A 27,825-nucleotide genomic window follows, 5' to 3' on the forward strand; every position below is an offset into this window, starting at 1 on the left:
TCCTTGGTTAAATTTATTCCTAGGTACTTTACTCTTTTAGTTGTGATTGCAAATGGGATTGTATTCTTGAGTTCTCTTTCTAAAGTTCGTTGTTGGAGTATAGAAAAGCAACTGATTTTTGTGAGTTGAATTTGTACCCTGCAACTTTACTGTAGTTGTTAATAATAGTGCCATCTTTTAAATACACTAGGAAACCTTACTGGGTATGGAGCAAACTGCTCTGAATAACAAATATGACCCATAAAATTTATTTTTTTCAAATTCTCATAAACTGAGCTATTTAGAGTGGGAGGTAATTCACTCATTATAGCTTGCAATTATTGAATTTGTCTGTTTACAGAGTTCTGCATCTGGCTCTCTAACTAAAATGCAAATTGCATTTTGTGTCTGTCTTGCTATTTTACACCCAACCCCTAGTACAGTACCTGATATAAGTAGCTTCTCAACATACTGTATCTCATCAATTCTAAGATGCATGCTTTTTCACATTACAACTCTCAGAGATCAAGATGCATCTTGTACTTGATGGCATCTGGGCATTCTATCATAGTTTAATTGGTGTGGGGTTCTCCCTTATTACTAAATAAAATAATGGTATGTTACAATCAATGGCATCTTAGACTTTACGAGATAAGGCATATTATTTAAATGGAAAAATGATAACATTATGTAACTAATAACAACAGTGAAGATAAGTGAGAAGATAAAAGTAAACCAAAGAGCTTAAAAGGAACTGATATGGTTAGTTCAGGGTTGCCAGATACAATTCAGATAAGCAAAGAATAATTTTTTACTATAAGTATGTTCCACATAATAGGTGAGATATACTTATACTAAAAAACTATTCATTGTTTATCTGAAATTCTAATTGAACTGTGTGACCTGTATTTTTAATTACTAAATCTTGCAACCCTATGCTGTTAGACAAACAAAAGTAGCCTTTCGTTTTACAAAGGCATGACACAACATAGTGTCTTACATGCTCACTCTGATACAGGAAGGAAGCAGACAAGCATCAAGACATATTGTCTATTATGGAATAAGTTTTTGGATATAGATAAAAAAGGACTCTACAACTGTTTCGGTATTACCTTAGCAACTTAAAAATCCTCACCAAAGTCCCGAATATCCTTGACATTCACAGTCTGATCTCCTCTCTTACCTCTGCGTAAGCTTTGGCCCACGTACTTGCCAGCTGATGTAGATCGACTTCACCTGCCTTCACGGCTTCCAGGGACGCTTCAGCATCTCTATCATAATCTCTGAGGGATTCTTCTTGTATAAACTGGCTCAGAGCTTCTTTTAAGTCTGTAGGAAGGACAAGAAATGTCATCATCAGCAAAATTCAGACATGAATAGGGAATAGCTTACCTGGCTAAGCATTCCAAGGTGAAATTTTATTTTATCAGGCTTATACCCTTAATAGAATGTCTAAATAAAATCAGCTTAGGGGATCATTTAACTACTTTCACAATTATTTTTCTTTACTATTATAGGTTACTGCATGGAGAATGGTCAGAATTCTTATTCTTACCTATAACCTTCATACTAATTTAAAAATGTAATTTTTTAAGGCTGATTCTTCAGTTTGAAACTGAGTAAGTTAAAGCACATAAAGCAAAATCTTCTGGGGCTGGCCATGTGGCCTAGTGGTTAAGTTTAGCATGCTACACTTCAGTGGCCCAGGTTCAGTTCTTGGCTGCAGACTTACATTCCTCATTGGCCACTGCCATGCTGTGCTGGCAAGCCACATACAAAATAGAGGAAGACTGGCACAGATGTTAGCTCAGGATGAATCTTCCTCAGCAAAAAAAAAAAAAAAAAGAAAGAAAGAAAGAAAAAGAAAAAAAGAACAAAGAAAAATCTAGATTTGGAGGGTCTGAAAATTACAGTATTTAAGTGAAAAAGTTTCCTATACATACTGTTACATTTTTTTAATTTGAAAGAGAAATTGAATGATTAGTGTATTAAAATGGACTTAATTCGATGATCTGTAATTCCAATTTCAGAGGCACTAGTTAGAGACTGACACAATGGAAAGAGCACTGAGACAGAAGTCAGGATACCTGTGTTCTGGTCACGGTTCTGTCACTATGTATGTAACTTTATTATTTTTTTTAAATTTTCTGTTAGTTTTATTAGCATAGTGGTTCTTTTTTTTTGTTTTGAGGAAGATTAGCCCTGAGCTAACATCTGCTGCCAATCCTCCTGTTTTTGCTGAGGAAGACTGGCCCTGAGCTAACATCCATGCCCATCTTCCTCTACTTTATATGTGGGACACCTACCACAGCATGGCTTGTCAAGCAGTGCCATGTCCGCACCCGGGATCTGAACTGGTGAACCCTGGGCCACTGAAGCGGAACGTGCGCACTTAACCACTGTGCCACCAGGCTGGCCCCCATATGTAACTTTAGACCAGTGGTTCTCAACCTCTAGCATGCATCAGAAGTCCCTGGAGGGCTTACTGAAATAAGACTGCTGCACGCCACCCCCAGAGTTTCTGACTCAGCAGGAATGGGATGAGGCCCAAGAATTTGCATTTCTAGTAAGTTTCCAGGTGATGCTATAGCTTCTGATCATGGAAAAACTTTGCAGAACCACTGCTTTAGGCAGATAATTTAACCTTTTCATGTACGAGTTTTCTTATTTGTACAATGAGATTGTGCTAGAAAGTTTCTAGGTTTGCTTGTAACTCTCACTTTTAACGATCCAACATATTCTAAATTTAAATTTTTCCTCATCTACAAGAGAGAACGTAGACCTTTTAAAATGGTTTAATACAGAGGACCTTATGGAACTAATTTAGGTAAGCAACAATTATTCAAGATGAATATTCCTTCTCTTCCATGCCATCTCAGGAGTTGAGGTCCAGATCATTAAAAGGGCAATGTATTTAGCAATATAATTCTACAATATCATAATTAGTGACAGCTGAAATGTCCCAGGAATCCAGTCAACTAAATTATAAGGTTAAGAGTTCTAATCCAGACTTTGTACCTAATTTTTCACTATATAATTAAATTTTTATACTAAACTGCTTTATAAACAACTACACGGGTTATAGGAAAAAACACTTAATAAAACAAAAGTCTGAGGAACGTTTTTATTCTTGGAAGCAATAAAAACACTTCATATTTTATGGCTGTTTCCAACGCTTCCTAGCTTTAAGCTTTCTAATATGAAACTTCTAGTGACAGAGTCTATAGGAAAATAATAAAGTGATATTAAAAAAATCTTTCCTCACCTTTTTCTATAAAGCATGGCAAATTGTGCAAAAGCATCAGACGTCCATGTAAATGACTGGCATTCTCTTGAACAGGAAATCTGAGGGGCACCCTAAGTTCTAAACATTGATTTCCTACTTTGAATTTATACACAAATTCCCTCTCTCTGTTGCAGAATCTTTCTCTGTTTTTCTTCATCTTCTTTGGCAGGATTTCCATAGAACTAACAAAAAAAGCACAGCAGGTTATAAGTCCATAAAATAAAGATGTTTTCTCATTGCTGTACTGCTTCTAAGAAAATATCCCACCACTCAGAGATTTTATTTGTCTGACTCTGAGTCAATTATTCTGGTCGTTCTTACATTTATCTCTTCATTTTAATCTTCATGATGAAAACGAAGATGTGGGAAGAGGATACATAGAAAATAGAAAGTACAGGATCCTCCACAAGGCATTCAGAAAGAAGAAATCTAGTCAGAAAGAGTAAGGACCAATATCAATTAAAGATTTACTAATCATCTTCCTTACCAGACTTGCTGTCACTAGGCATTTCCCCATCAAATCAGTTCTCAGACTCTTCTCTATACTGAAGTCGTAGTAATCTTTCCCAAGTGTATATCTGATCATGCTGCTCCTCTGTTTAAAACCCTTTATTCCACTACTCCCAGGATAAAATTCAAACTCCTTAACCCAGCTTACAATGCCTCTATTTATATCTCCAGATTTTTTTCCCAGCACCTGCACCCCTCCTCCCCAAAACACAAATTCACAAACTTTATTTTCCAGTCATACTGACCTCCTTTCAATATCAAACCTCTTTTTCCACTCCACCCTTTTTGAATGCTTTTGCTCTGCATAGAGCAAGCACTCTCATTGCTCTTCTTTCCTTGGCTAACAACTATTCATTCTTCAGGTCTCAGCTAAGACAAACCTCAAGAAGCCTTTTAACTCGTAGGACTGTCATAACGACTACTCAAATAATAAATATGAAATATCTGACAAACATGATTAAGAAATGAAAGCTAGTAATAATAACATAATAAATAATAAAAGAAGCTCTCTAAGAACACATCACTAAAGAAATCACAGGATGCTCATTGAGTACACAGCATGAAGGCAAAGACAGTAAAGGAACATTGTAGAGGGAACTAAACGTCACAGAAATACGGACTTATGGTCCAGTCTTGTTTAGATTCAATATTTTCCGTAAACAAAAAACATTAGCTCTGGTTTCAATCGGTTCAACATTTAGACTTATTATTTTCCAACAAATTGCTAACTTTAGTTACCTCTCTTCTTGGTCTTTTAGCAGACGTGAAATTAAGGAAGGTTTCCCGTACAAAAATGGGATGGGAGGAGGAAGGGCTGGCCCGAACCCCTAACGCTAACAGAGCGGAGGTTCTGCGGTTCAAACTAGTCAGAGAAAAGGGCAGACTGCGGAACCGAGAAGCTCTGGCCCAGGGAGGGGAACAGCCCCTCCATTTGGGGGTTTCAGACTGAACGGTTTCCTCCCTCTTGGCTCTGAGCTCACCTCCCCTAAATCTGAAGCACGGAGCGATGGACACACTCCGAGATGTCAACGAGCCGCACACAGGGAGCAGCACACACGTAGCATCAGCTGACTTCCCGACTTGTTTTTACAGCCAGCAGATCCGCTGCTGCAGATTCGGCCAAACCTTTCCCGCTTTCCTGGCACCTTGTAGAAGATTCTAGGGTCTAACTGCCCCTTGTCCCATCCTGCCTCAGTTTAATCATTTAAAAAGTGTAACAAGGTGTATTTCTACGGTTGTTGTGTATTTCAGAGACGGCGCAAAAAGCCACCGTGGTGACGAATGTGCAGCGGCGAAGCACAGCCTCGGCTCTGGTAGACCGGATGCGGAAGGGCAGTGCCTTGGGAAAGGCGTGAACAAATGCGTTCTCCCCCGGACGCATGCGCCGCCGCAGGGACGGCAGGTCATCATTGGAGGACCGGTGGCAGGGGGCGGAGAGCTCCGGTGTCCCATTTTGGGCGGGAGTTGAAACCGCCACTGCTGCCGACAAGAATTTGAGAGCTGCGAGTTTCCAGCCTTGAGGGAGCCATGGTGCGACCTGTGAGGCGAGTAGTTGGTGACAGCCGGCGGGGATGGGGAGAGAGGGCAGGGGGCCGCTGTAGGCAACTTTACCTGCGCACGATTGAGGGGAACGGGCCGAGTAGGACGGAGGGTAGCGGGGGTAGGGTGGGGTGGACGGGTACTGGGAAACTCGCCAGTCTCCACTGAGAGCCGCCCATTCTTCAGATGTGTCCTAGCATCCCAGCTTTTTCCTTCTCTTTGCCTCCCTTCGCGGCTATTGCCATTTCTTTCCCCACCTCGTTCAAATAAGACCTTGTATGGCAGCGTTCGAACAGCGCTCTGCATTTCACCGGGCTCCTCCTTAGGTGTTACTTCATTTGTTCATCACTAGAGTTCTTTGATATAGCAGTTTAGGTATCCCTATTTTATAGAGTTTACACTTCTCGGCATAAAGGCCACTTTACCTGAGCCACATAGCTAGTGCGTGGCAGGTAGTACTTAAAACCTAACTCGCTTGGCTCCAGGTCCTGTGTGCTTCCCGTTGTATTATTTGAAACTGTCCCTCTACTTACCCGCAGTCGAGTGCTGTGGAGGCCTGGGGCCAGCCATTCATTTAGTAAAGTTATTGAATATATTTACTTGCATGCCGTACTAGGGTGTGGGAGGTTACATTCTCGTCAAGGGGTGAGGCTCGGGGGCCGAAAATAAACACGGCAATATGATAGAGAGTGAGAAGGAGGAAAGCCTTACTTTAAGGAGGGTAGTTAGAATGAGCCTCTCTGACGAGACAATTCATGAGCTGAGACATGAATGACAAGAAGGAGCCAGCCAGTGAAAGTCTGGGGCAGTCCAGCTAGAGGGAACAAGAGCCAAGGCCCTGAGCTTGGCCCTGTTTGAGGCACAGAAAGAAGGTCCGTGAAGCTGCAGCATTAGCAAGGGAAGAAATGGAGGGGATTAGGTTAGAGAAGCAGGTAGGGCCTTGTAGGCTTTAGAAAGGAGTTTGGATTTTGTTGTAAGTGCGGTGGGAAGTCACTGGAGAGTTCTAAATAGGGGAGAGAAATCTAATTTTGGTTCTGTGGAGTCCACTGGCTGCTGGTGGAGAATGGATGGAAGACAGGGTGAGCAGAATGGGAGCAGGGAAACTAGTCAGGAGGCTGTTGCATTATCTGGTAGTGCTTGGGAGTAGGGTGTTATCAGTGGACATGGAGTGGGACAGATGAATTTGGGATATATTTTGGAGGTATTGCTGATAGAACTTGCTGAAGAAGTGGATGAGGGGCAAAGAGAAAAAAAGAATTGAGGATTACTTCACAATATTAGTGACCTGAGCTGCTGAATGGAGGATCTTTGCACTAACTGAGACGGGGAAGACTAGGAAAAGGCATGGGGGATCAAGAGTTCCGTTTTGGGCATGTTCAGTTTCAAGTGGGTTTTAAACATGCAGGTCGTGAAGACATAATCCTTCGTCTGGAACAGCAGTTGTCACAGTATGGTCTGCAGACCCCTAGGGGCCCCTGAGACCCTCTCTGGAAGTCCATGAGGGCAAAACTATTTTCATAAGAATACCGAGACTTGCTTTTTTCATTGTTCTGTCATTTGCACTGCAGTAGTGGTAAAACTGCTGGCACCTTAGCGTGAATCAGGGCAGTGACACAAGCTGTGTGAGTAGTCATCGTATTCTTTACTGCTGCACACTCAGAGTTAAAAGAAAAGAAAATACCATTCACTTAAGAATGTGCTTGATGAAGCCGTGAGAATGATTATATTTGTTCTAGGTCAATCACTGACCATACTTGTTTTTTTTAAGGGTTTTGATTTTATTTTACTATTATCCAATCTCAGAGTTTCTAACAGGGTTTCCATATTTTGTTCAGCTCTCAAGTTTTTTAACTCCCAAGAGTAGGAGAGTAACAAGAGTACCGTTCCTTTTAAAATCCCATGAGAGGGACTCTTAAGCTCACGTAGCGCACTTCTGCAGTGGTTGCTCGAAGGAGAAGCTCTTGTGAGGTGGTTTGAGTTGTGAGCTGAGCTAGCTTCTTTTTCAGAGAACACCATTTTTACTTGAAAGAACAACTGACGACCTGGGTTATTCACACTTGCGTATTTGGCAGAAGATAGAAATGAAGATTGGAATACCAATTTGTTTAGTACCTAGAGGAAGGAGGAAGGAAATGACTTCATTGTTTTCACTTTAATGTGGCTTTCTTCTAGTGCCCTCTAAAGTAGTATAAAGGTTTGTTTCAGGTGGCAAGTACAAAGTCACTCACCGTTTTCTAAGTGTCCATTGCATAAAGAACATTATTTAGTATTGTGAGGGAGATAAAAAAAGTAAAATGGCTTTTGGTGTCAACAAATTTATAACCTAATAAGGAAGATGGAATGCACATACAAAACAAAAGAATACATACAACAGGAACTTATAAATGCCCAACAGCAATTAAACTATGTATATACCTTGTGAGTATTAATTATATTGACTCTGCTTACTTTGTGGGTTATCAATTATTTTTTCCTTATCAGGTATATCAAGTATAGTTAAAACTATTTCAGCTAATGCTAAATCCCTACTGTAAAATCCAAATTGTGTTTTAAGTTTTCTTAAGAGAATCAAAACACATTTTCATTACTCAAGACTATTATTGGTCTTAAGGATTGGAGGTGAGAAACTGACATTTGTGCAAATGAAAAATTTCTTTCTTGGCTATAGGCATACGAAACCAGTCAATTACTCACAGTTTGAGGACTCTGGCAGCGATGGTAAGTAGAGATTTTTATTTCTGCTTTAAAGATTTGGAAACATTTTCTCAGAATTTATATTTTATATATATATTTATATATATATATATAGCTCAAATATTGAACATATTACTATTTTACTCAATTGCATATGAGCTAGGTCTGGAAAAATAATTTTCTAAGCATTTGAGATGATTATGCTGCTGATTACACTGACAAGAATTATGCAGGTGAGTGATAAAGGAACAGGGCCAGGTGAAGTGGCTCTTTAGGTCTGAACGACTCTAGGTCGATGTTTTTTCAAGTGGAGTTCATCTTCTCCTTTCCCTTCCCCTAGGAAGGAACACACTGTCTTTTTGAGACACAAATGTGTTAGGATAAAGTGTGAAATCCCCATTAATTGTACAACAAAACAAGACCTTGAAGAAAGGTTAGGCTTAGGCGATACCCCATTGGCTTATGTCTTTACTTGTCTCTACTATTAAGGGAACTTTGATCATAAAGTTTGAGAAACATTGGGTTAGATTATGTTATACTTTGAAGTAGGTTTTATATTTCTCAGACCACCAGAGCTTTCTGAGAGTCAAATATTTAGTCATTCTGAGGTTTGAAGGAATCTGTTTTTTGCCTTGGGCACAGCCTTAAGTATGTCTAAGACTTGGGAGAAAATAAATATAGAATTAACTTCTAGCTTTTTATTACTGTCTTCAATCTGTCACCAAAGATTTATAAAGTGCAAGTTGTGTCCTAGGTGCTGTGGAGTGGAGGTGGGAGGCAAGTGACAAGTGATCGTATTCCTACATGGGGAAGCATAAACGAGACAGCATGTGTTAGTAAATGCTAAAGTATGTGGTTAAGACCACGTGTACCCCGAAGGTATGCATTCGTGTGTTGTGGGTTAAAAACTACAGCAGCAGTTTTATACTGAGTGTCAACAGAAGAAGTATATCAATTTTTTAGTGAATTGGTTTTTGATAGATTGATATTTTAATAAATAAAGGTCACTAAAACAAAGTTGAAAAGCATGAATGAGAAAAAAGACAAACAATGTACCAGCAATATTTTTTAAATTGTGGAAATTAAACAATTTACTTAACCTATAAAACTTGACTACACGCTATAATGAATTCCAACTGCTAAGAAAATAATTTTATTATTTTTTACTTTTCCTAAAGTAGTTTTATATATTCTTTTATTTTTAATCCACATATAAATAGATGATTTTGTGTCTACAACTGCACGTTTAAATAAGAAATCCAGAATGACACCAAAGGAGTCAAAACTAGAAAAAACAACACCTAAATTGAAAAGTCTCCAGCAAGAAGACATTCCACTACAAGAGAAAACCCCTAAAAAAAGGTGAGAGGTAAGACATACGGTAAATATACAATGTTAGATGTGTTAATTTAAAAGAGAGACAGATTTGAACTTGGTTTAAATTAGGACTCAAGCAGAATCATAGGTATTATTTTATTTAATGCATGTAGGAGAACAGGGATGTACCATTAATCTCATTCTGACTTTCTGACTTAAAAAAGAAATTCACAAACATGTAAGGAATATCATTTAAGTATTAACACAATCATAATTAATTATAAAGTTTAGAAGTTATAGCTTACTTTTGCAGGACCCCGTACCTGTCTCTGAGGTCCTCAAGTCTTAGAAGACTACTTTCTTAAAAATTGCATTTGTAAGGACAGTTTTATAAAATTTAAAACCATGTATTTTTCTGCAGATAAAAGATATTTTCTTTATATGTTCTTGATTCTTGTCCATCAGTGAGAAGATCCCATAATTTCTAGACTAACCTTGGAATTTCATTAGTTGGTAGCAAGAGAGAAGGGAAAGTGAGGGAAGGAAGTCCTGAGAGGCCCAAAATTTGTAGTATGGAGAGGAGATTGGCAGAGGAGGATATTAACAAATGGAATGTGGGGCCTCTGATGGTTTACTGCTACAAGTATGAGAAAAGTTAATTAGCATAGAGAAACTTACCGCATGTCATTCTCTTTACTTTTTTCATCTTTTTTTCTTTTTGTTTTTGAGCTTGTACTACATTCTAAGTATAGTGAAAAAAACCCCACAAATGGGAGAAAATATTTGCAAATCATATAATTGATGAGGAACTTGCATCCAGAATATATAAAAAAACTCTTACAACTCAACAATAAAAATACTGATAACCCAATTTAAAAAATGGGCAATGGATTTGAGTAGACATTTCTCCAAAGAAGTTATAGAGATGGCCAATAAGCACATGAAGATGCTTGACATCCTTAGCCGTCAGGGAAATGCAAATCCAAACCACAGTGAGATAATACTTGACACCCACTAGGGATGCCCAGAATCCAACAGATGGACAAGAACAAGTGTTAAGGAAGATGTGGAGAAATCGGAACCCTCATACGTTGCTGCTGGGAATGTAAAATGGTGCAGCCACATTGGACAACAGAGTAGCAGTTCCCAAAATGTTAAACACAGAATTATCATATGACCTAGACCTATCGCCAAGAGAAATGAAAACATATGCCCACACAAAAACCTGTTCGTGCATGTTCACGGCAGCATTATTCATAATAGCCAAAAGATGGAAGCAGTCCAAATATGTGTCAGCTGATGAATGGATAAATAAAATGTATATCCATACAGAGAATATTATTCAGCAATGAAAAGGGATAAAGTACTGATACATGCTACAACATGGATGAACCTTGAAAACGTTATGCTGACTGAAAGAAGCCAGACACAAAGACCACGTGTTATATGATTCCATTAATATGAAATGTCCGCAATAGATAAGTCCATAGAAACGGGAAGTAGATTAGTGGTTGCCAGATGCTGGGAGGGGTAAACGGGAAGTGACTGCTGATGATGTTGCGTTTCTTTTTAGAGTGATGAAAATGTTCTGAAATTAGATAGTAGTGATAGTAGTGATGGTTTCGCAACTCTGTAATATACTACAAACTGCTAAATTGTTCACTTTAAAAGGGTGAATTTTATGCTACGTGAATTACGTCTCAATAAAACTGTTATTTAAAAGATAATAAATACGTCTCAGTATTTCCTCCTTTTGTACCCTTACCTTCTCCAACTGTCTTTGATTTTTCTTCCTCTTACACACCATAGCACTTTTGCCCACCTTGAATAGAAGACATAATCTGCGTGTATGGTTATTACTATGCCTTGTTTCCATCACCTGCTCATTAAGTGCAGACTCCTCGAGGGTACTTTTAGTATCCAGCTAGTGCAGTGCCTCATACACAGTAAGTACCTGGTGAAATATTTGTTGACGTCTAGATTAGGAGGAGCAGATGTAAAAAAAAAAAATGAATATAAGAGCTATAATAATCATTGTCTAAGGAGGTGCAGGTGAGGTTAAGGAAGATTTCTAAGTGGAAGTGATATTTGAGCTGAATCCTTTTTCTAGGTTGAGCAGGTGCTTCTCACCTGGAGAGAGCCGGTAGTGAGGACAGACCCACAGTGAAAGGAGACAGCAAGTGCAACGGCACACGCTGCTCCTGCTTCACGTCTCTGATGCCAGACAGAACATGACATTGCTGCACTTGAGGAGTCTTATTGAAGGTCAATTATGATCATGACTATTGTTTAAAAACATTTTTGTGGGGTAAACAACTCTAAATAGTAATTCAGGAAAATCTCAAGTTTTACTGTTTATTTGAAATTGATTTTTTAAAAACTCATTGTTACTTGTGTGTCTACTTTAGGATGGCTTTAGATGACAAGCTCTACCAGAGAGACTTAGAAGTCGCACTAGCTTTATCAGTGAAGGAACTGCCAGCAGTCATCAGAGATGTGGAGGAGTCTCCAAATAAACGTAACTTGTTTTTTACATATTTATCTTCATAGAAATCTTTTTATTGCTTTTGTAATCATTTCTTTGGATGAGGCTTCACAGATGAAGGAATAAAATTTGAATACTTTGGACAAATGGAACAGTTTGCAGCGTACAGTTGGATTCAGTTTATTCTGCTGCATAAATCTCATACACACATCCATATATGTCTGCTTAACACCCAAAGTAAGCTTGAGGACATGGGCTATGAGCTTGGATGTTCAAATTTCATCTTTGTATACAGTGAAAATTTAATTTGTTGAGTGAATGAATTGATCTGTACAGTCCTAACAATGCACTTCCTTTTTTAAACATGACCTAATAATGGTAACTTTTATTGTTTATGAAGGTTAAAGGTACTAATTTGGTTCACAAGCTCAGTTAACTTAAGAGATATATGACTTCTGGATTCTCTGTGGGTTTTTCTCCTTTGAGTTTTCTGGCAACTATGCAGCAGATAGCAATATTGGTATTCTGGAGAGGCAGAAATCATTCCTGGAAAAGACATTCAAATTGCTAAAAGGCTTTTTGGATTAAATCATTTTGGCTTCTTTTATGTTGGAGGATATTTTTAGCCTATTGGCTTAATTAGGGATATAGATCTTTAAATCATTTTTGCTTCCTATTTGAAAATAAATAAGACAGTGTTCATTAGGGGGCCTTTTAGTAATCAGGAATCAAAGAAACTTAGAATTGTCTGTATTATATCTAAAATTGAGAAATGAAATTCATCTGTCTCCTATAAGAGATTGTGGAATGTATAGCAGGATTTCCTTGGAAGTTTTACTTCTCATAGAGTAATACACATTGTAGCACTAGCATTTAATAATACCATTATCGTGACTTAAAGTCCTCTTAAAAGACATTAAATCGTTTTAAGGTTATTATAATGACTGAAGAGTCTTTATGTTAGTAAAAGCATGGATCTGCCTAAACAGAAATGATAGTTCATATTTATTGATTCTTTCCTATGTGCTAGGCACTACAATAAGTAATTTCCACATGTAATCAACGTTTAATCCCCCACGCTATTTTTATTTCCACATTATAGATGAGGAAATTAAGTCTTAGGATAAGCAACTTCCCCATGGTCAGATAGCCAGTTTCAGTGATAGAGCCTGAATTTGAACCTGAGTCTGATTAAGTCTGTTTGTTTTTAGAGCCCAAACTCCTAACCATATGCTAGCCTCTCCCAGTAAAATCACTGTGTTTGTTTAAGTTGGGATCATTTATCGGTGTCAGGATGCTATTACATTTTAGTTCTAATCTTCCTATTTCTAGACATTGGTCGATTAAGGGGCATCAGTATCTTCTGACTTCTTCCTTTTATTTAGGCATTGAAAAACATGGCAATAATGAAACAGAAAAAATGAATAAGTCTCCTCATATCTCCAATTGCAGTGTAGCCAGTGATTATTTAGGTAAGTTTTTGATATTAATAATAATATTTATTTTTTCCATGAGCAATGTTATTTTTCTAACTCTTATTTAAGTTCCTGAAACTCTAGCTAAAACCAAGGTCTTTAAATTTGTCGGGTTCTCTTCACCTCTTCTCCTTTGTTTCTTTGTGTTTTGGTTTTCTTCTCTTTTACTGCATACTCAGTTTCTTCCCTGATGGAGGACATGACTATCCATGGCTTCTCGTCCATAGCAATTGACCATGAATAAAGGGGGTGCATCTTCCCAGCTCCAGTTTGAAAATTCTTGGGAAAAGACTCTCAGTTTGGGTCTTGGGCTTATCCTTAAACCAGACTCTCTTGTCAGGGGACTTATGTATTACGATTGCCCCAGATTGGGCTACGTGGTCTATTCCTAGAAGCAGGGGAGGGATGAAGCTGGGCAAATCAAATAACAGATGTCATAGAAGTCTACTCTGCGGCTCGTTAAGTATTATCTGTCACAAAAGGCTTTCCATTGATTTTTATACCTTTCCTGAAGATTTAGATAAGATTACTGAGGAAGATGATGTTCGTGGTGTTCAAGGGAAAAGAAAAGCAGCATCTAAAGCTGTGGTACAACAGAGGAAGATTCTTTTGGAAGGCAGTGATGGTGATAGTGCTAATGGCTCTGAACCAGACTTTGCCATTGGTAAGTTATATCCTACCTCAGACTGAATCCTATGGAAATTCAGTAAAAAGCTCTTAGAAACCATTAATGTATGCAAAGCACTGTGCTGCGTGTTTGGTGCATGCAAACTTGAGGAACACACAGGCCAGTTAAATTCAGCTATAGCATTTGGGGAAAAAGCTTTATCTGGAGGTGACCTTTAAACCATGTCTTGAAATGAATAGCGTTTAGACAAACTAAAGGGATAAAATAGCATTTCTGACTGATAGGAAGGCATAAACAGTGGAAGAGACAGGTGCACATACAAGAGTTCGGTGAGGCCTGCAGGGAAGAATGCTGTAGAAGAGGCTAAGGAGGCAGGCCAGCACTAAATCATGGAGGCTCTCAGACCATTCCAGGAAGTGTAGACTTTTTTCTTTAAGTAGTAGAAATTCATGAAATATTTTGGGGCAGAGGAGATATGAATCCTATGTTTGATTGTGACAGTTATTTCCAGACTCATTCAGAAATTAAGGTAAATGGGAAACATAGGGACTTTAACAGAGCATCACGATATAATAATTTAAAATTAAAATGATAAATTCATAAATTATGCCAAATCAGATGCTATATTTTGATAGGTTTTAACATGCTATTGACAAACAAAACAGGTTTGTTCATCAACATTCATTCTACAAATATTTGAGTACCTATTATATGCACTATATCCTGGACACTAGAGATACAGCAGTGAACCAAACAAACAGAGCTCCCAAACAGAGCTTACATTTGAGTGAAAGGACACAGACAGTGACAAATACATAAGGTGTCAAGTGCCATCCTGGAAGAGCTGTGAAGAAGAGGAAGGCAGGGTAGAGCCCAGAAACTCGCCTTCTTAGCCAATACCTGCCTTCTGAGTGACCCAGGGGATCCCAAGGCAGGTGGTCTATGGAAAATCAGTAAACGATTCTGAAGTTATACATTGCAAGTCTGCTTAGCATGCTAACAGCATTAATTTATCTTTAATAAAGGATTAAAATGTTTGCTATGCATGTAGAAATGAAATCACTTGCTCTGTTTGTTGGGTTTATGTAATTCACGGGTTGTTTCTAGAGGTATGATAGATATTCAAAAAGATATTGTGTTATTTACATCCCAACTTCAGATAATCTCTTGAAACATTTCATAAAAGTAAGTTTTTATGGAAAGCATGATTTGGATAGTGACTTTAAAATCACCCTCTGATCTTAAATGTAAATAGTTAAGGACTTGAATAGACATTTCTTCAAAGATGATACACAAATGGCCAAAAAACATATGAAAAGATGCTCAGTATGACTAATCATTAGGGAAATACAAAATCAAAACCACAATGAGATAACACCTTACACCTATTAGGATGTCAAAAAACAGAGAATAGCAAGTGTTGGCAAAGATGTGGAGAAATTAGAACCCTTGTACCTTGTTGGTGGGATTGTAAAATGATGCGACCACTATGGAAAACAGTATGGCAGTTCCTCAAAAAATTAAAAATAGAGTTACCATATGAGCCAGCAATCCCACTTCTGGGTGTATATCCAAAAGAATAGAAAGCAGGGTCTCAAATATTTGCACATCCATGTTCATAGCAGCATTATTAACAATAGCCAAGAGGTGGAAGCAACCCAGATGTCCATCAGCAGATGAATGGATAAACAAAATGTGGTCTATACATTCAGTGGAATATTGTTCAGCCTTAAAAAGGAGGATATCCTGTCACATGCTACAATGTGGATGAACCTTGAGGACATCATGCCAAGTGAAATAAGTTAGTCACAAAAGACAGATGCTGTGTGATTCCATTTATATGAGGTATCTAAAAAAGTCAGATTCATAGAAACAGAAAGTAGAATGGTGGGTAGCAGAAGCTTGGGGGAGGAGGGAATGAGGAGTTGTTGTTTAATGGGTATAGAGTTTCTGTTTTGTAAGACGAAAAACTTCTGGAGATCTGTTGCACAATAATGTGAATATGCTTAACACTACTGTACTGTGCGCTTCAAAATGGTTAAGATAGTAAATTTTATGTTATGTGGTTTTTACCAAAATTAAAAATATTTTAAAAAAGAAATAATCATTAAAAAAAGTAAATAGCTCGGTTCCAGGTTGTTTTTCTTACTCAATTCTGCATAGCAAATATTTTTGAGATGAAATATGAGCCGTAATTCTGTGATAACAATACACTTTAATTTCAAGTTGTGTACAGTTGAATGATGATTTAAGATAAAACATGAAAATAGGAAGGAAAACATTTATTGAAATATGAGTGCTTCTGAGGTTATGCTGGATATGAGGACTGCAAAAAATATTTTTAGCTGAAAATCATTCTCACTTCCTTTCGACAGATTCAAGACCTATAGTTGTTTGGGGAAGCTGTGGTTGTTAAATGGTGATTTTATTGTGAATGCTGATACTGACAGTTGTTAACACTGTAACAAGGACAATAATCAGAATGGGAACCTGGTGTGGTAAAAATGATTTGTCAGTAAATGAAAGTCTGAATTCTTGAATGTTTGACTGGTTGGGACATTAGAAGAAAATAATGCTGATGGTTTATGTAGAAGTAGATAGTTAAAAATTCTTAGGTTCTGAGAAGTATCCCTTATTTTCTTGCGTCACTTGTGGACTTAAATGACTCTTCTCTAGCTCTTGGAGAGCTAGTTTGGGTTTTCTCCTCTGTTACCTTATCATGATTTCCACCAAACTACAGGTATGGCTATTCTTCCTATAAAATGCCATGTGGTTCAGCCCTGAGAAGTAGTCCTTCGGCCCTTACAGGGAGCCAGCTCGTTAGCTGAGGGGTGATAACTGCCACCTAGCCTGTGCTGTCATATACCAACTAAGCTTTAGGCAAAATTATTTCCTCGCCTCTGCCTCCTGTTCTGTCCTGCACCCCAAGAATGCAAACTCCTTACACTGTCTTCTGGCTTTGTCAACCTCCTTGAGCTACTCCAGCCAAGCCTGCTTTACCTTAAATTGAAAGACAAACATCTTCCTCCTTGTGCTTTGTGTACTGTAAGGAGCAATACAGCGAGTCTACTTCCGTTCACCCTCAGCCAGAACAACTAACAGCTCTCCCGTTCCCTCAGAGGTGATCTTGTATTATACTTGAATGTGCAACTGGTCTCATCTCAGACAACTTGAAGTTATTTTGAAGCAGGATCCTTTTCTTTAGGTGACATGTCAGAGTTTTCCCCCTGCATTGGCTCACCCTCACGAGAAGAGAAAGGATCATTTGTGACGCTCAGTAGGAAAAGAAAAGTGAAAATGGGAGAGAACATGAGACTTTTCTTAAGGACGTCTAAAGATTCCCAGAATCCATAACCCAAGTGTTTGGGCCTTGCAGATTTTCCAATAGGGTGTGCTAATTACTTGGAATTCTGGGAACTCCCTCTCCCGATCTCTAAATTATTTAAACTGCTTTGTCAGTTGAGTAATGAAGTCATTTGGACCCTATCTTTAGATAGACTTGTTAAATAGAGTCACAGTCAGCTCCTACCATTTATCCTCTCAAGCCCAGAGAAGAATGCATGCAATACCAGAACTGTTAGATACATAGGAGGTTTTGCCCTCCTAGATTCTGTATTCTGAAATGTTGGAGAAACTTCTCCACTACTTGCCCTTCCTAAACCTAGATCCTCCTGGGACTTCAGAAATAATTACTTGATTTTACAAGGTACTACTTACAACAGCCTTCGTGTGATCTGCTGGCCTTATGTGGCCAGTTCCATATAACACAGGAACCATTATGTGAATATGTGGGTTGATTACTCTTACCTGTTTTTAAATTTTTATTTGTGTGGAAAGAATGATAGAATAAGGAAATTGCAATTTTCAGATCATAGTTACATCATTGATTTAGGCAAAGATCATCAGTGGAAGCCTGATGAGGATCTTTACGATGGAGAATTCAGGTGGCATCAACTGAACCGACTAAGAGTGGGCCAACCATACATTCTGTGCTTTCTATATGAAACAATACTAAGTACAGAGCATCTCCTGTGAAGTATATTCTTGCCAAAAAGAAATAATAATAGTAATAATACATGAGCCTGACTCTAATTGACCCTTGAGAAAATTCCAGCTCACAGAAAATGGAAGAATAAGTTAAATGACACCATGAGGAAGAAAACAGATAAATGCAGAATGTAGGACATTCTATAGGACAACTGGCCCAGTTACTTCAACAAGTCAAAGGCATAGGGGAAAAAGGGAGGAGGTATTGTCCTGTATTAACAGGGATTAATATAGACCGGATACAAGGTGATACCAGGAACTATTGTTAGTGTTAGATTCGGTAATGACGTTGCTGTGTTAACAAAAGGCCGTGTGTTTTAGAGAACCGTTCTCAAGTTTGTGGGAGTATAATAACACAATGCCTAGGATTTATTTTCGTATACTCCAAGAAGGAAAGGGAAGAAAAGAGAAGAAGAAGAAAGAGATGAAACAAATTTAGCAAAATATTGATGATTGTTGAGGCTGGGCAGCAGTTTATTATTGCCTGCTGTTGTATATGTTTGAAAATTTTCATATATATTTTTATTTTTATATAAAATCTATGATGTCATATAGATAGGTAGATATTATATTTGGTGGATATAATGGTCATTATCTGAGTCGTGAGATCAGGGAGTGGATTTTCTTTTTCCTTAATACTTTTTTTGTATGGTCTACATTTTCTGTAATAAGCATTACAGCTTTTATAATATAAAAAATGTAAAAAAGATTTTTATGAATATAACACCAGTCCTTATTTACACCTAATTTTCTGAGTTTGTTATTCACAAGGCATGGTTTTCTGATCCCGTTTCCTCTCCCCAAGATAGAAGGATTGTTGCTTGACTATCAGGTATTCTCCATGCTTTTTTTTCCACAGCAGCTGCAGCTACTTAACATACTACATCTCTGGGTTGTATCATCCCATGCAGTACAGGAAAGAGTTTGTGGGAAATTGGAGGTGTGTGTGTTCCAAATGAAATTGTATATAGGATTATCAGTTAAGATTGCTCTGGGTATGGTCAGTCTCTTCTCAATTCCCAGTGGGTTTCTATTCTAGAATATTGAAGTTTATGTGATTAAGGGAAGGTGTACCTTTATTATCACCAGCAAGGTCATCATTTTGAAGGAGTACCTAATGTTATACCCTACCATTCTTTTCAAAGGTTACTGACCTTTGAAATCAGAGTAAAGGTTACTGATGGGCCATTTATCATGATAATAGTAGTAGCAAACAATTCTATTTTGCTTGCTCTGTGCTGGATGTTATTCTAAATGCTTTACTTGTATTAAATCATTTAATCTGCACGACAACTCTGTGGTGTAGGTTATGGTTAGTCCCATTTTATACGTAGGAAACTGAGGCACAGTGAGGTTAGCAACCTGTCTCTGAGGTCATAGTATATGTAAGTGGAGGGGCCAGGATTCAAACCTGGGCAACCATGCTTTCAATCACTGCAGTGCTTTGCCACCAGAAATGGCAGGGCACAAAGCTGCCCAAGAATCTGGTGCAAAAGCTGTAGAGAAAGTCGAGGCAACAGAAGCCTCACTTTGTAGAACAAAGATGAAGTATATAATCTTCTGTTTTAGGTGAAGATTCTGAGGCTGATTCTGATTTTAATGCGAGTGAAGATGATGATGAAGACTTCACTATGAGAAAAAGTAAAGTTAAAGAAATTAAAAAAAAAGAAATGAAGGTAAAATCCCCAGTTGAAAGGAAAAAGAAGAAACCTAAATCCAAATGTAATGATTTGGGTAAGCTTAGTCAAAAACAGTTAATCTTATAAGGGAAATGTATTTGGTTTATTTAATGTGTTTTTATTATCTTTACGTTTGTTCTTCTTGACATTTTGCCAGTGTTCATTTCTAGTTAAAATTCATAGGAGGAGGCCGAGTGGGGTGGGGAAGGGAGAAGAGCAGACAGAGCGCTGAGCCCCTCCTTAGCCAGCACTCACCTTCTGTGTGTTGCCCCCCATCAGCACCGACGGCCACCCTCTGGAGAGCTCTCATGCCACGGTGAGAGGGCGGAGGCTCAGAGAGGTGAAACAGTCTGTTGGAATCCTTACGACTAATAAGTGAGGGGCTAGAATTTGCACCCAGGTTTGTCCATTCAGCGCTAAAGCTCTATCCACTGGACCATATTTTCTCCAAGCAATTAAATTGGGAAGTTTGTGTGATTCTAATTTCTTGCTTTTATGCTTGACTTAGTCTTTGGTTTGAGAACCTTTTTGCCACATGATTGGGGTCTGTTTGTCTTTTCAAAACAAATTCAGTTAGAAACCATTTTTACAATAAAACTTTTGGAATTCGTGATAACTTGAACATGGAATTCCTGCTTCTTGTGTAAAAGAAGTTAGGATATTTTGAGTTCATAATATGTGACAGATTATTGTAAAATATCACTTCCACTAACCTGATTTATTTTACTTATTGATATATATTTTTATGTCTTAATTGTTTAATATGTATGCTATTTGAAACAAAAATTTCCGTTATTCAGACTCCATTTATTAATGGTGGGAGTTGCTCTCACTTTAAATAGCATAGTGCTGAGTATGTCTTAGGAAGTAAGAATTAAATACTAGTTGAATCATATTCTTTCCTCCACTGTATTCTGAATTGGTGAAGTTTTTAATTAGTACTTTTTTAAAGTTGACAAATTCATCTGGTTTCCAGAAATTAGATTTTTAAATGCAGGAGTTTTTAGAGACAAAGCTAGGTATTAGTTACCAATTGCTGCTGTAACAAATTATCACAAACATAATGGCTTAAAACAACACAAATTTATTGTTTTACAGTTCTACAGGTCACAAGTTCAGAATGGTTCTCACTGGGCTAAAATCCGGCTGCAGCAGGGCTCTGTTCCTCTGTGGAGGCAGGGGAGAGCCCATTTTCCTGCCTTGTCTAGTTTCTAGAGGCCATCTACATCTCTGACTGGTGGCCACTTCCATCTTCAAAGCCAGCGATGGCAGGGACTTTCTACGTCCCACCACTGACTGTTGCTCTCCTGCTTCTCACTTTCACTCATAAGCATCCTTATGAGGACATTGGGCTCATGCAGATAATTCAGGATGATCTCCCCATTTCTAGATCCTTCATTTAATCTGCTAAGTCCCTTTGCTGGGTAAGGTAACATATGCACATGTTCTGGGAATTAGGATGTAGACATCTTTGAGAGGCCATTATTCTCCCTACCACAAACTGTGATATGAGAAAGTCATTGAGCATATGAAAAAAAATATGAATACATTTTTTATTTCCTTTAGATATTTGTTTATGCTTCCTTATCAAGACACACTAGAAACTAAAAATAAAATTTCAGTTTTATTTTTCCAAGTTGGAATTTACTACTTAAAAGTCTTCTATATACTTTGGAGCAAATTGCTTCATGAGGAAGTTTAATATATGATATTTAAAGTAAAATTTAATTGCTAAATAATGGGATGAAGAATTAGGAAAGATGGATTATATTTCTAGTACCACTAATGTATTGAGTAACCTTTGAGAGTCTTTCATCTGGCACAAGTTACAATTTTTCCCTTGATAGAGAAAATTTCAAGAGCTATGCTGTCCAATATGGTAGCTATATTACATTTAAATTAATTAAAATTAAATAAAATTTAAAAGTTCCTTGGTCTTGCTAGCCACATTTCAAGTGCTCAATAACTATATGTGGCTAGTGGCTACTGTATTGTACAGTGCAAAATATAGAACATTTCCATCATGGCAGAAAAGCTTCTGTTGGACGCTGCTGATCTAGGGAATATAGATATTAACGTTAAGAAGAGGGTATTGTGAAATAGCACTTTTGCCTCCAGTGGTAGTTGAGGCGTAATTTGCTCTGGGACCCAGTCGTTCGTCTTCCTGGCAGTCCAGGGCGTCTGCAGAGCTCTCCTTCAACACGACATTTCAAATGGATACACTGTTTTCCTCTCAGCCTTCTTCACTGTCCAGCTTTCACACCCGTACACAGTGATTGGGAATACGAGGTGTGGATAACCTTGGCTTTGGTCTCTGTTGACCCTTCCTTACACTTGATGATCTTTTCTAATTCTTTATTGCTGCCCTTCTGAGTGTCAATCTTCTCTTGATTTTTTGGCTGCAGTCTCCATTTAAATTCATGACTGAACCAAGGTGAACAAAGTCTTTAACAGTTTCCATGTCTTCCTTGTCTACGTTAAGCTGCGTAGTTCTGTGGTCGTGATCTTCATCTTCTTGATGTTCAAATGCAGGCCTGCTTTGGCTCTTTCTTTTCACTTTCGTCAGAAGTTGTTTCAGGTCGTTGCTGCTTTCTGCCAGTAAGATGGTGTCATCTGCGTATCTCAGATTATTGATATTTCTTCCACCAATTTTCACTCCTCCTTCATCTGAGTCTAGCCCCGTTTTTCGTATGCTATGTTCTGCGTAGAGATTAAACAGATGGGGGAATAAAATGCACCCTTCTCTGACACCTTTGCCTCTAGGAATCCATCTGTCTCTCCATAGCCTGTCCTGACAGTGGCTTCTTGTCCACAGTACAGGTTAGGCATCAGGACAGTCAAGTGCTGTAGCACGCCCCTTCCTTTCAGAGCAGCCCAGAGCTTTTCATGATCCACGCAGTCAAGGGCTTTCCTGTCGTCTGTGAAGCATGGACTAACCTTCTGAGACCCTTTGGAGCACTCCAGTAGCCAAGGAGTAACCACAGTTAGGCCTCGTGTGCCTGTCCCTTGTTGAAATCCAGCTTGGAGAAAAGGCACTTCTTGCTCCATCTGAGGTCAAAGCCTTTGCAGCACCTCGAGCATCACTTTACTTGCACGGGAAGTCAGAGCGATGGCCCCATGGCTGCTGCACTCCTTCGCATCTCCTTTCCTGGGGATCAGGATGTATACTGAGCGTTTCCAGTCTGTAGGCTATTGTTTTGTTTTCTGTATTTGTTGGCATATTCTTGTTAGCATTGTGACAGATTCAGTCTCTGTGACTTGACATAATTCTATCAACATCCCATGTACCCTGGTGACTTATTTCTTCCCACTGCTTTGAGAGAAGCTTTCCCTGCACTTTCTGGAATTATGGTTCTTCCTCAGAGGAATCCTCTGCAAAGGTATCCAGCTGCAGTTTGCTTAACCTCTGTTTCCTCATCTGACAGTGGGGATAGTAAGATCTGTATCAGAGTTGCTCTGAGGGTTAAAGGTCATGTATATGATCCGTTTACCACACTGCCTGGCATGTGCAGGCTCATAAAGGATGGCTGTTCTTATTTTCACAATAAATATTTGTTGATTAATGAGTTTTTCAAATTCATGATAATGTCTTTAATTTTTATAAGATTATGTAACTATAATTTTTACTCACATGTGCTAGACTTTATCTTCCTCTATGACAAACTTTCTTATGTATATTTTTCAAAGTGACTTCAGTAGACTCTCCTGCAGCTGCCGTCAAATCAGAATCTCAGCCCTCACCCATAAAGGTGTCTCTTCCTTCAGAGGCCGCCAGGAAACCATTACAAATGCGCAGTCCTTCAGCTGAGAGCAAGAGACCAAAGTGGGTCCCACCAGGTATGGTATATTTATCGCTGAAGGCCAGGGCCTTGGAAAAGTACACTGGCAGATTTTCTTCCTAGTTATAAGTGTTACGTATGAGCGTTTCCCCATATTATCACATATTCTTCAAAACCAAGGTTTTTGGTTGCGGCATTTATTCCTCCTTTATCATTCCTTTGTATTGAGCATCCGGGTTGTTTATTATTTTCTCAGTGTTATAAATAAGATTGCAATAAGCACAAAAATCCTTATTTTAGAAATCTGTGGGCACATCCCTGAGTATTTTCGTAGGATAAATTCCTGGTAGTAGGATTACACTGTCAGAGTACTAACATGTAAGATTCCTGGCATGTAGTTTTGGTGACAAGTCTGTTTGCTCAAGACCTGCTGACCTCCACATCTGACTGACGCCCCAGAGCCTGTGCACAGGAAGGCCAGCGTTTAACAGGAGCCCTCGCAGGCTCAGCCTCCCGCTCCTTCAGACTTGACTTCTCTTTGTCTTCATTTGCGCCACAGCCAAGTCTCACTGATCCTTCAAGAATTCTTTGACCTTCCCCCATCTCAACATTTCTAAAACCCTAATCCAGGCCCTGTTCGTTTCATACCCAAACTGTTGGTGGCTTCCTAACCAGTCCTGTCTCCGCTTTCCCTCGTCCAGCTACACGAGCCCTCTTCTCCAGTGGAACTGCTACACTTTTGTTCCTTAAGCACAGCGTGTGAATTCTTCTGTCAGAGCCTCTCGTTATCCAGTTTCCTTCGACGAGCATGTCTGTCTTCGTTTGTCCCCTCTCTTTTTCTAAGTCACTCCAGGTCTCCTCAGGTTCACTTTAGTTCTTTTCAATGACATTTCTTGACCACTCCCCTAATGATAACTAGGTATTCATAGACAGATTTAGGCCTAAGACTACATGATTATTTAATTTCTCTGAGTCTTCATTTCATCATCTGAAATATTAGCCACTATATAATCTTTAAAGTCTGTTCTGGTTTAAAAATTCTAAGACTTTAATGAGGACTTAAAAGTTTTTTGGAGGAGGAAAGGAGGAAGGTTAGTTACTGAAATAATGATGTCATATCATTTAAAGAACAGTCTTTAGTGTATTTCTTCTGGGAATAATTAGTGATTCCCCAACAAAAGAAATTTGACAGAAATGATATAATGACTGTAGAAATTTAGGGGTAGCATAATCAAAAAGATCACAGGAAATAATGGGATGACAGATAGAGTTAGTGTCATAAAGCTCTTTGTGTGAAAGTGCGGGACGAGTGCGGTAACTGCGTGATTGGGCCTGAGCGGTGAACTCGAGTGAGTGGGGATTGCTGGACCCAAGCGCTCCGGGCCTGTGGCAGGGAGCAGCTATTGCTCAGCTTCACCTAACTCTCTACATTCGGGATTCTGGGCCTGGTATTTCCAGCTCTGGTTTTTTTCAAGAGAAGCTAGAAATCTAGATTTTAATGTGAAATGTCCTAGTTTTTAAAAGTTGACTCTTTTTTTTTTTAACACTATGCGGACCAAACAGTGTATGTGAGAGCTGGATTTGACACTCAGGTTGCCACTTAGTACCTATCTTTTCCAAATATGAGAAGACCAGCGAGACCCCAATGGGAAAATGAGCCGATGACATAGGCATACCAAGGCCCTCAAGAGAGATGCTAGAAAGGAATATGGAAAGAATTGCAGTCACTGTAATTAAGGAAATGTAAATTAAAATAACAAAATACTGTTTTGTATCTCTCAAACTGGGAAATAATAAAGCAGTATGATCCAGTATACTCTAGGTTGTTGGGTGGCAGCTATAATTATTTATTAGAAATTTATAACCCCTTTATGGGACAACTCGACAGGGGTCATAAAAATAAACATATCCTTCGACCTAGGAATTACTCTTGGTAATTTATTCTTAAAAAAGGAATTCAAAAGAAAAAAAAAGTAATGAGTGGTCAGATTTTTTTATAGTCACTTAAAGAAAAATGGTGAGAAACTGGAAACAACCCAAAAGTTTGTTGTAGGAATTGCATCAATATATGGCAAATACATGCAATTAAGAATGATAAATCAGATGGCTAGAAGCATGGAAATGTTTACAAATCTTTGTATGAAAAAAGTACACACCGTTGTACTTATTACGACTACAATCATGATCAACTATGAACATTTATGTAGATACATTTTGAAATTTAATACTTGATGGAAGTAACTGCTATGTTAGAGTGGTGGCATAAATGAAATTAGTATAAATAACTAAAAACAGTATTTGTCGCATTTCAAGTTAAATATTTGAAAAAAATAGATTCTTTGAAGGAATATTTATAAAAATTGCAGGATTTTAAAAATATATTAGATTTTTCTACTACTTTAGAAATTATAATTACATGCATTTCTTTCTACCTTTACGACCAATGTTATTTGCGCCCAACTTTCCTATTTCAGCTTTCACATTTAAACTTTTGGTGTTATTGCCCTGGCTTGTGGGGATGTTTGAAGATAGGCAAGACTGTTTTCTTTCTCCTCTTTACGACTTACCATTCTTTTGATCTATATCTATCTTGATAGAACCTGCATAGCAGAATAATGCTTAACTACTTTTTTTGCCTCTTCTATTTTATGAATTGCTGTTTGTGAAGAGATTCCTAACATTATCAGCTTCGGGTGATGTGTTTTATTTCAGCGGTATCCAGAAGTGGCAGCAACAGCAGCAGCCCACTGGCAGGAGTGTCTGTCAAGTCCCCAAATCACAGTCTGCGCCTTGGCTTGTCCAGATTAGCTCGAGTTAAACCTTTGCATCCAAATGCCACTAGTAGCTGAGCATGGGAGAAATGTTTGATTGAGAGAATCACAGTTTTAGAAGCATGTTTGTATTTGCTTTGTGTTTATATTTGAGGAGGACATTGAAATAAGAAGGATCCTTTAAGGTCATATAAATTATAGTTGTCCCTTGGTATCTGTGGGAGATTGGTTCCAGGAACCCCCAGGGATATAAAATCCGTGGGTGCTGAGTCCCTTCTATGTATAAAATGGCATACTGCAGTGAGTACAGTCGGCCCTCCGTATCCGTGGGCTTCTCATCTGCGCCGATACGGATGGCTGACTGTATCTCTATCCAGTTTGTGATTATGTTCTCCGCAAAGCTGTTCAAGACTTCAGTAAGAGGTTGGTTTACTAAGAATTATCTCGTAATATCATTTCCTTCTGAAGAGTATATTCTGTTTTCCTTATGTATTTGTCATTGTCATTAAGTGGTTGTCAGTTTGACGTGGAGGAAGTGCACGTTACATGCTGTTCCTTTCTAGTGACATGATGCTCCTTTCTAGCTTTGTCTAGTTATGGCACCTTAACTTTAACTGTTCCAAGTTTATCTGGCAAAAGGAAACATTCCCATTTCTTCCAGAAGACATTTCTAAAATCTTATAAGTTATTTAGCCTACATTGTCAGTTTAATTCATAGATATTTCATATTTTAGCCAAATATTTTTATGTTAAGAATTCAGAATTATCTTCCACATTAAAATGATTGCTATGCTATGGCGTATGTCTCCTACTTAAAAGTAGATGGTTAATGTATAGCAAATAGAATTTCGTGACGTTTTATGAAGCCCTCATTGTCAAAACATTTAATAAAAGTGGAAAAGTTTTGATATGCTTTTTTCCTTGAATCAATTGTATCCATCTGTCTCTGACTGTCTACATTTCATGATAAAATGAGTGCTTTGCAAAAAGCGTTAGCCTTTCTGTTGTAAATATCAATGGGGAGAGCTGTTTCTGAAGTCACCACTCTCTGCGGAGCCGGTGCAGTAGAGGATGGCCGACGGACTGGGTCCTCATTCTATAAGATAACGCAGCTGTCAGGAACCCTAGATCTGAATTCCTTGTGAATGAAATTAGTAATAGATAGTTTATATTTACGGTTAGAATTTCAACCAGCTGCTGATCGCTTTTTAATAAAAATGCTTCAAATCATGTTAACCATTCCAGAAATGTATAATACTTACTTCTTCTTGGTTCATGGAAACATCTATGTTACTGTGAAGATGCGTAATTTAGAATTATGATTAAAGTGAGCATTTGTCTATTCTAGTGTACATTTTTTCTTATGTAGTGTGTATATTTATACTCCCATATGCCTCCTCACCTGCCCCACCTCACCTCTTTTTTAAAACCTATTTTCCAGATGTTTGCATAACATGGAGGTGCTCCCTATAGTGCAGGTCAACGATAAACATTTATTAAGAGCCTGCTCTGTATTAGGTACTGATACCACAGATTCATCGTCTGGACCACCTTGATGTTTGATTTGTGTTATTCATCGTTTCTATTGAAAATCACCATAAAATATGTTAAAACTGGCCTTGCAGAAAGCACTCAT

The 27,825-nt window shown here is 38.3% G+C and overlaps 2 protein-coding genes across 7 annotated transcripts in view; one reads left to right on the forward strand and one right to left on the reverse strand.

Moving 5' to 3' along the window:
* FERRY3 (FERRY endosomal RAB5 effector complex subunit 3) overlaps positions 1-5,136 on the reverse strand; it is a 43,975-nt gene extending 38,839 nt beyond the window's left edge. Inside the window, exons 1-4 of one of the 5 annotated variants that reach the window (XM_023643007.2) lie at positions 4,756-4,872; positions 3,587-3,694; positions 3,245-3,447; positions 1,163-1,308 (exon numbers count right to left, since the gene is read on the reverse strand). In XM_023643007.2, coding sequence (XP_023498775.1) covers positions 1,163-1,308; positions 3,245-3,443 — 345 coding nt within the window. In that variant the 5' untranslated portion in view covers positions 3,444-3,447; positions 3,587-3,694; positions 4,756-4,872. Of the gene's footprint in view, positions 1-1,162; positions 1,309-3,244; positions 3,448-3,586; positions 3,695-4,513 lie in introns of all 5 variants that reach the window. The other 4 variants (XM_023643006.2, XM_023643004.2, XM_023643005.2 and 1 more) reach the window with 4 other exon arrangements.
* RAD51AP1 (RAD51 associated protein 1) lies at positions 5,096-27,531 on the forward strand. Of its 2 annotated transcripts, none has more exons than XM_001494429.5 (9): positions 5,096-5,319; positions 7,983-8,032; positions 9,229-9,370; positions 11,734-11,843; positions 13,196-13,282; positions 13,800-13,949; positions 19,530-19,694; positions 23,327-23,476; positions 26,131-27,531. In XM_001494429.5, exons 1-9 carry the CDS (start codon positions 5,303-5,305, stop codon positions 26,265-26,267), a joined length of 1,008 nt encoding a protein of 335 aa, XP_001494479.2. In that variant the 5' UTR covers positions 5,096-5,302; the 3' UTR covers positions 26,268-27,531. The 2 variants fall into 2 exon arrangements, with proteins under 2 accessions (XP_001494479.2, XP_023498776.2); XM_023643008.2 differs by having other exon boundaries at positions 5,208-5,305.
* The last annotated feature ends 294 nt before the right edge of the window (positions 27,532-27,825 follow it).

This window comes from Equus caballus, chromosome 6 (assembly GCF_041296265.1).
Source record: "Equus caballus isolate H_3958 breed thoroughbred chromosome 6, TB-T2T, whole genome shotgun sequence".
Classification (NCBI taxonomy): Eukaryota; Metazoa; Chordata; class Mammalia; order Perissodactyla; family Equidae; genus Equus; species Equus caballus.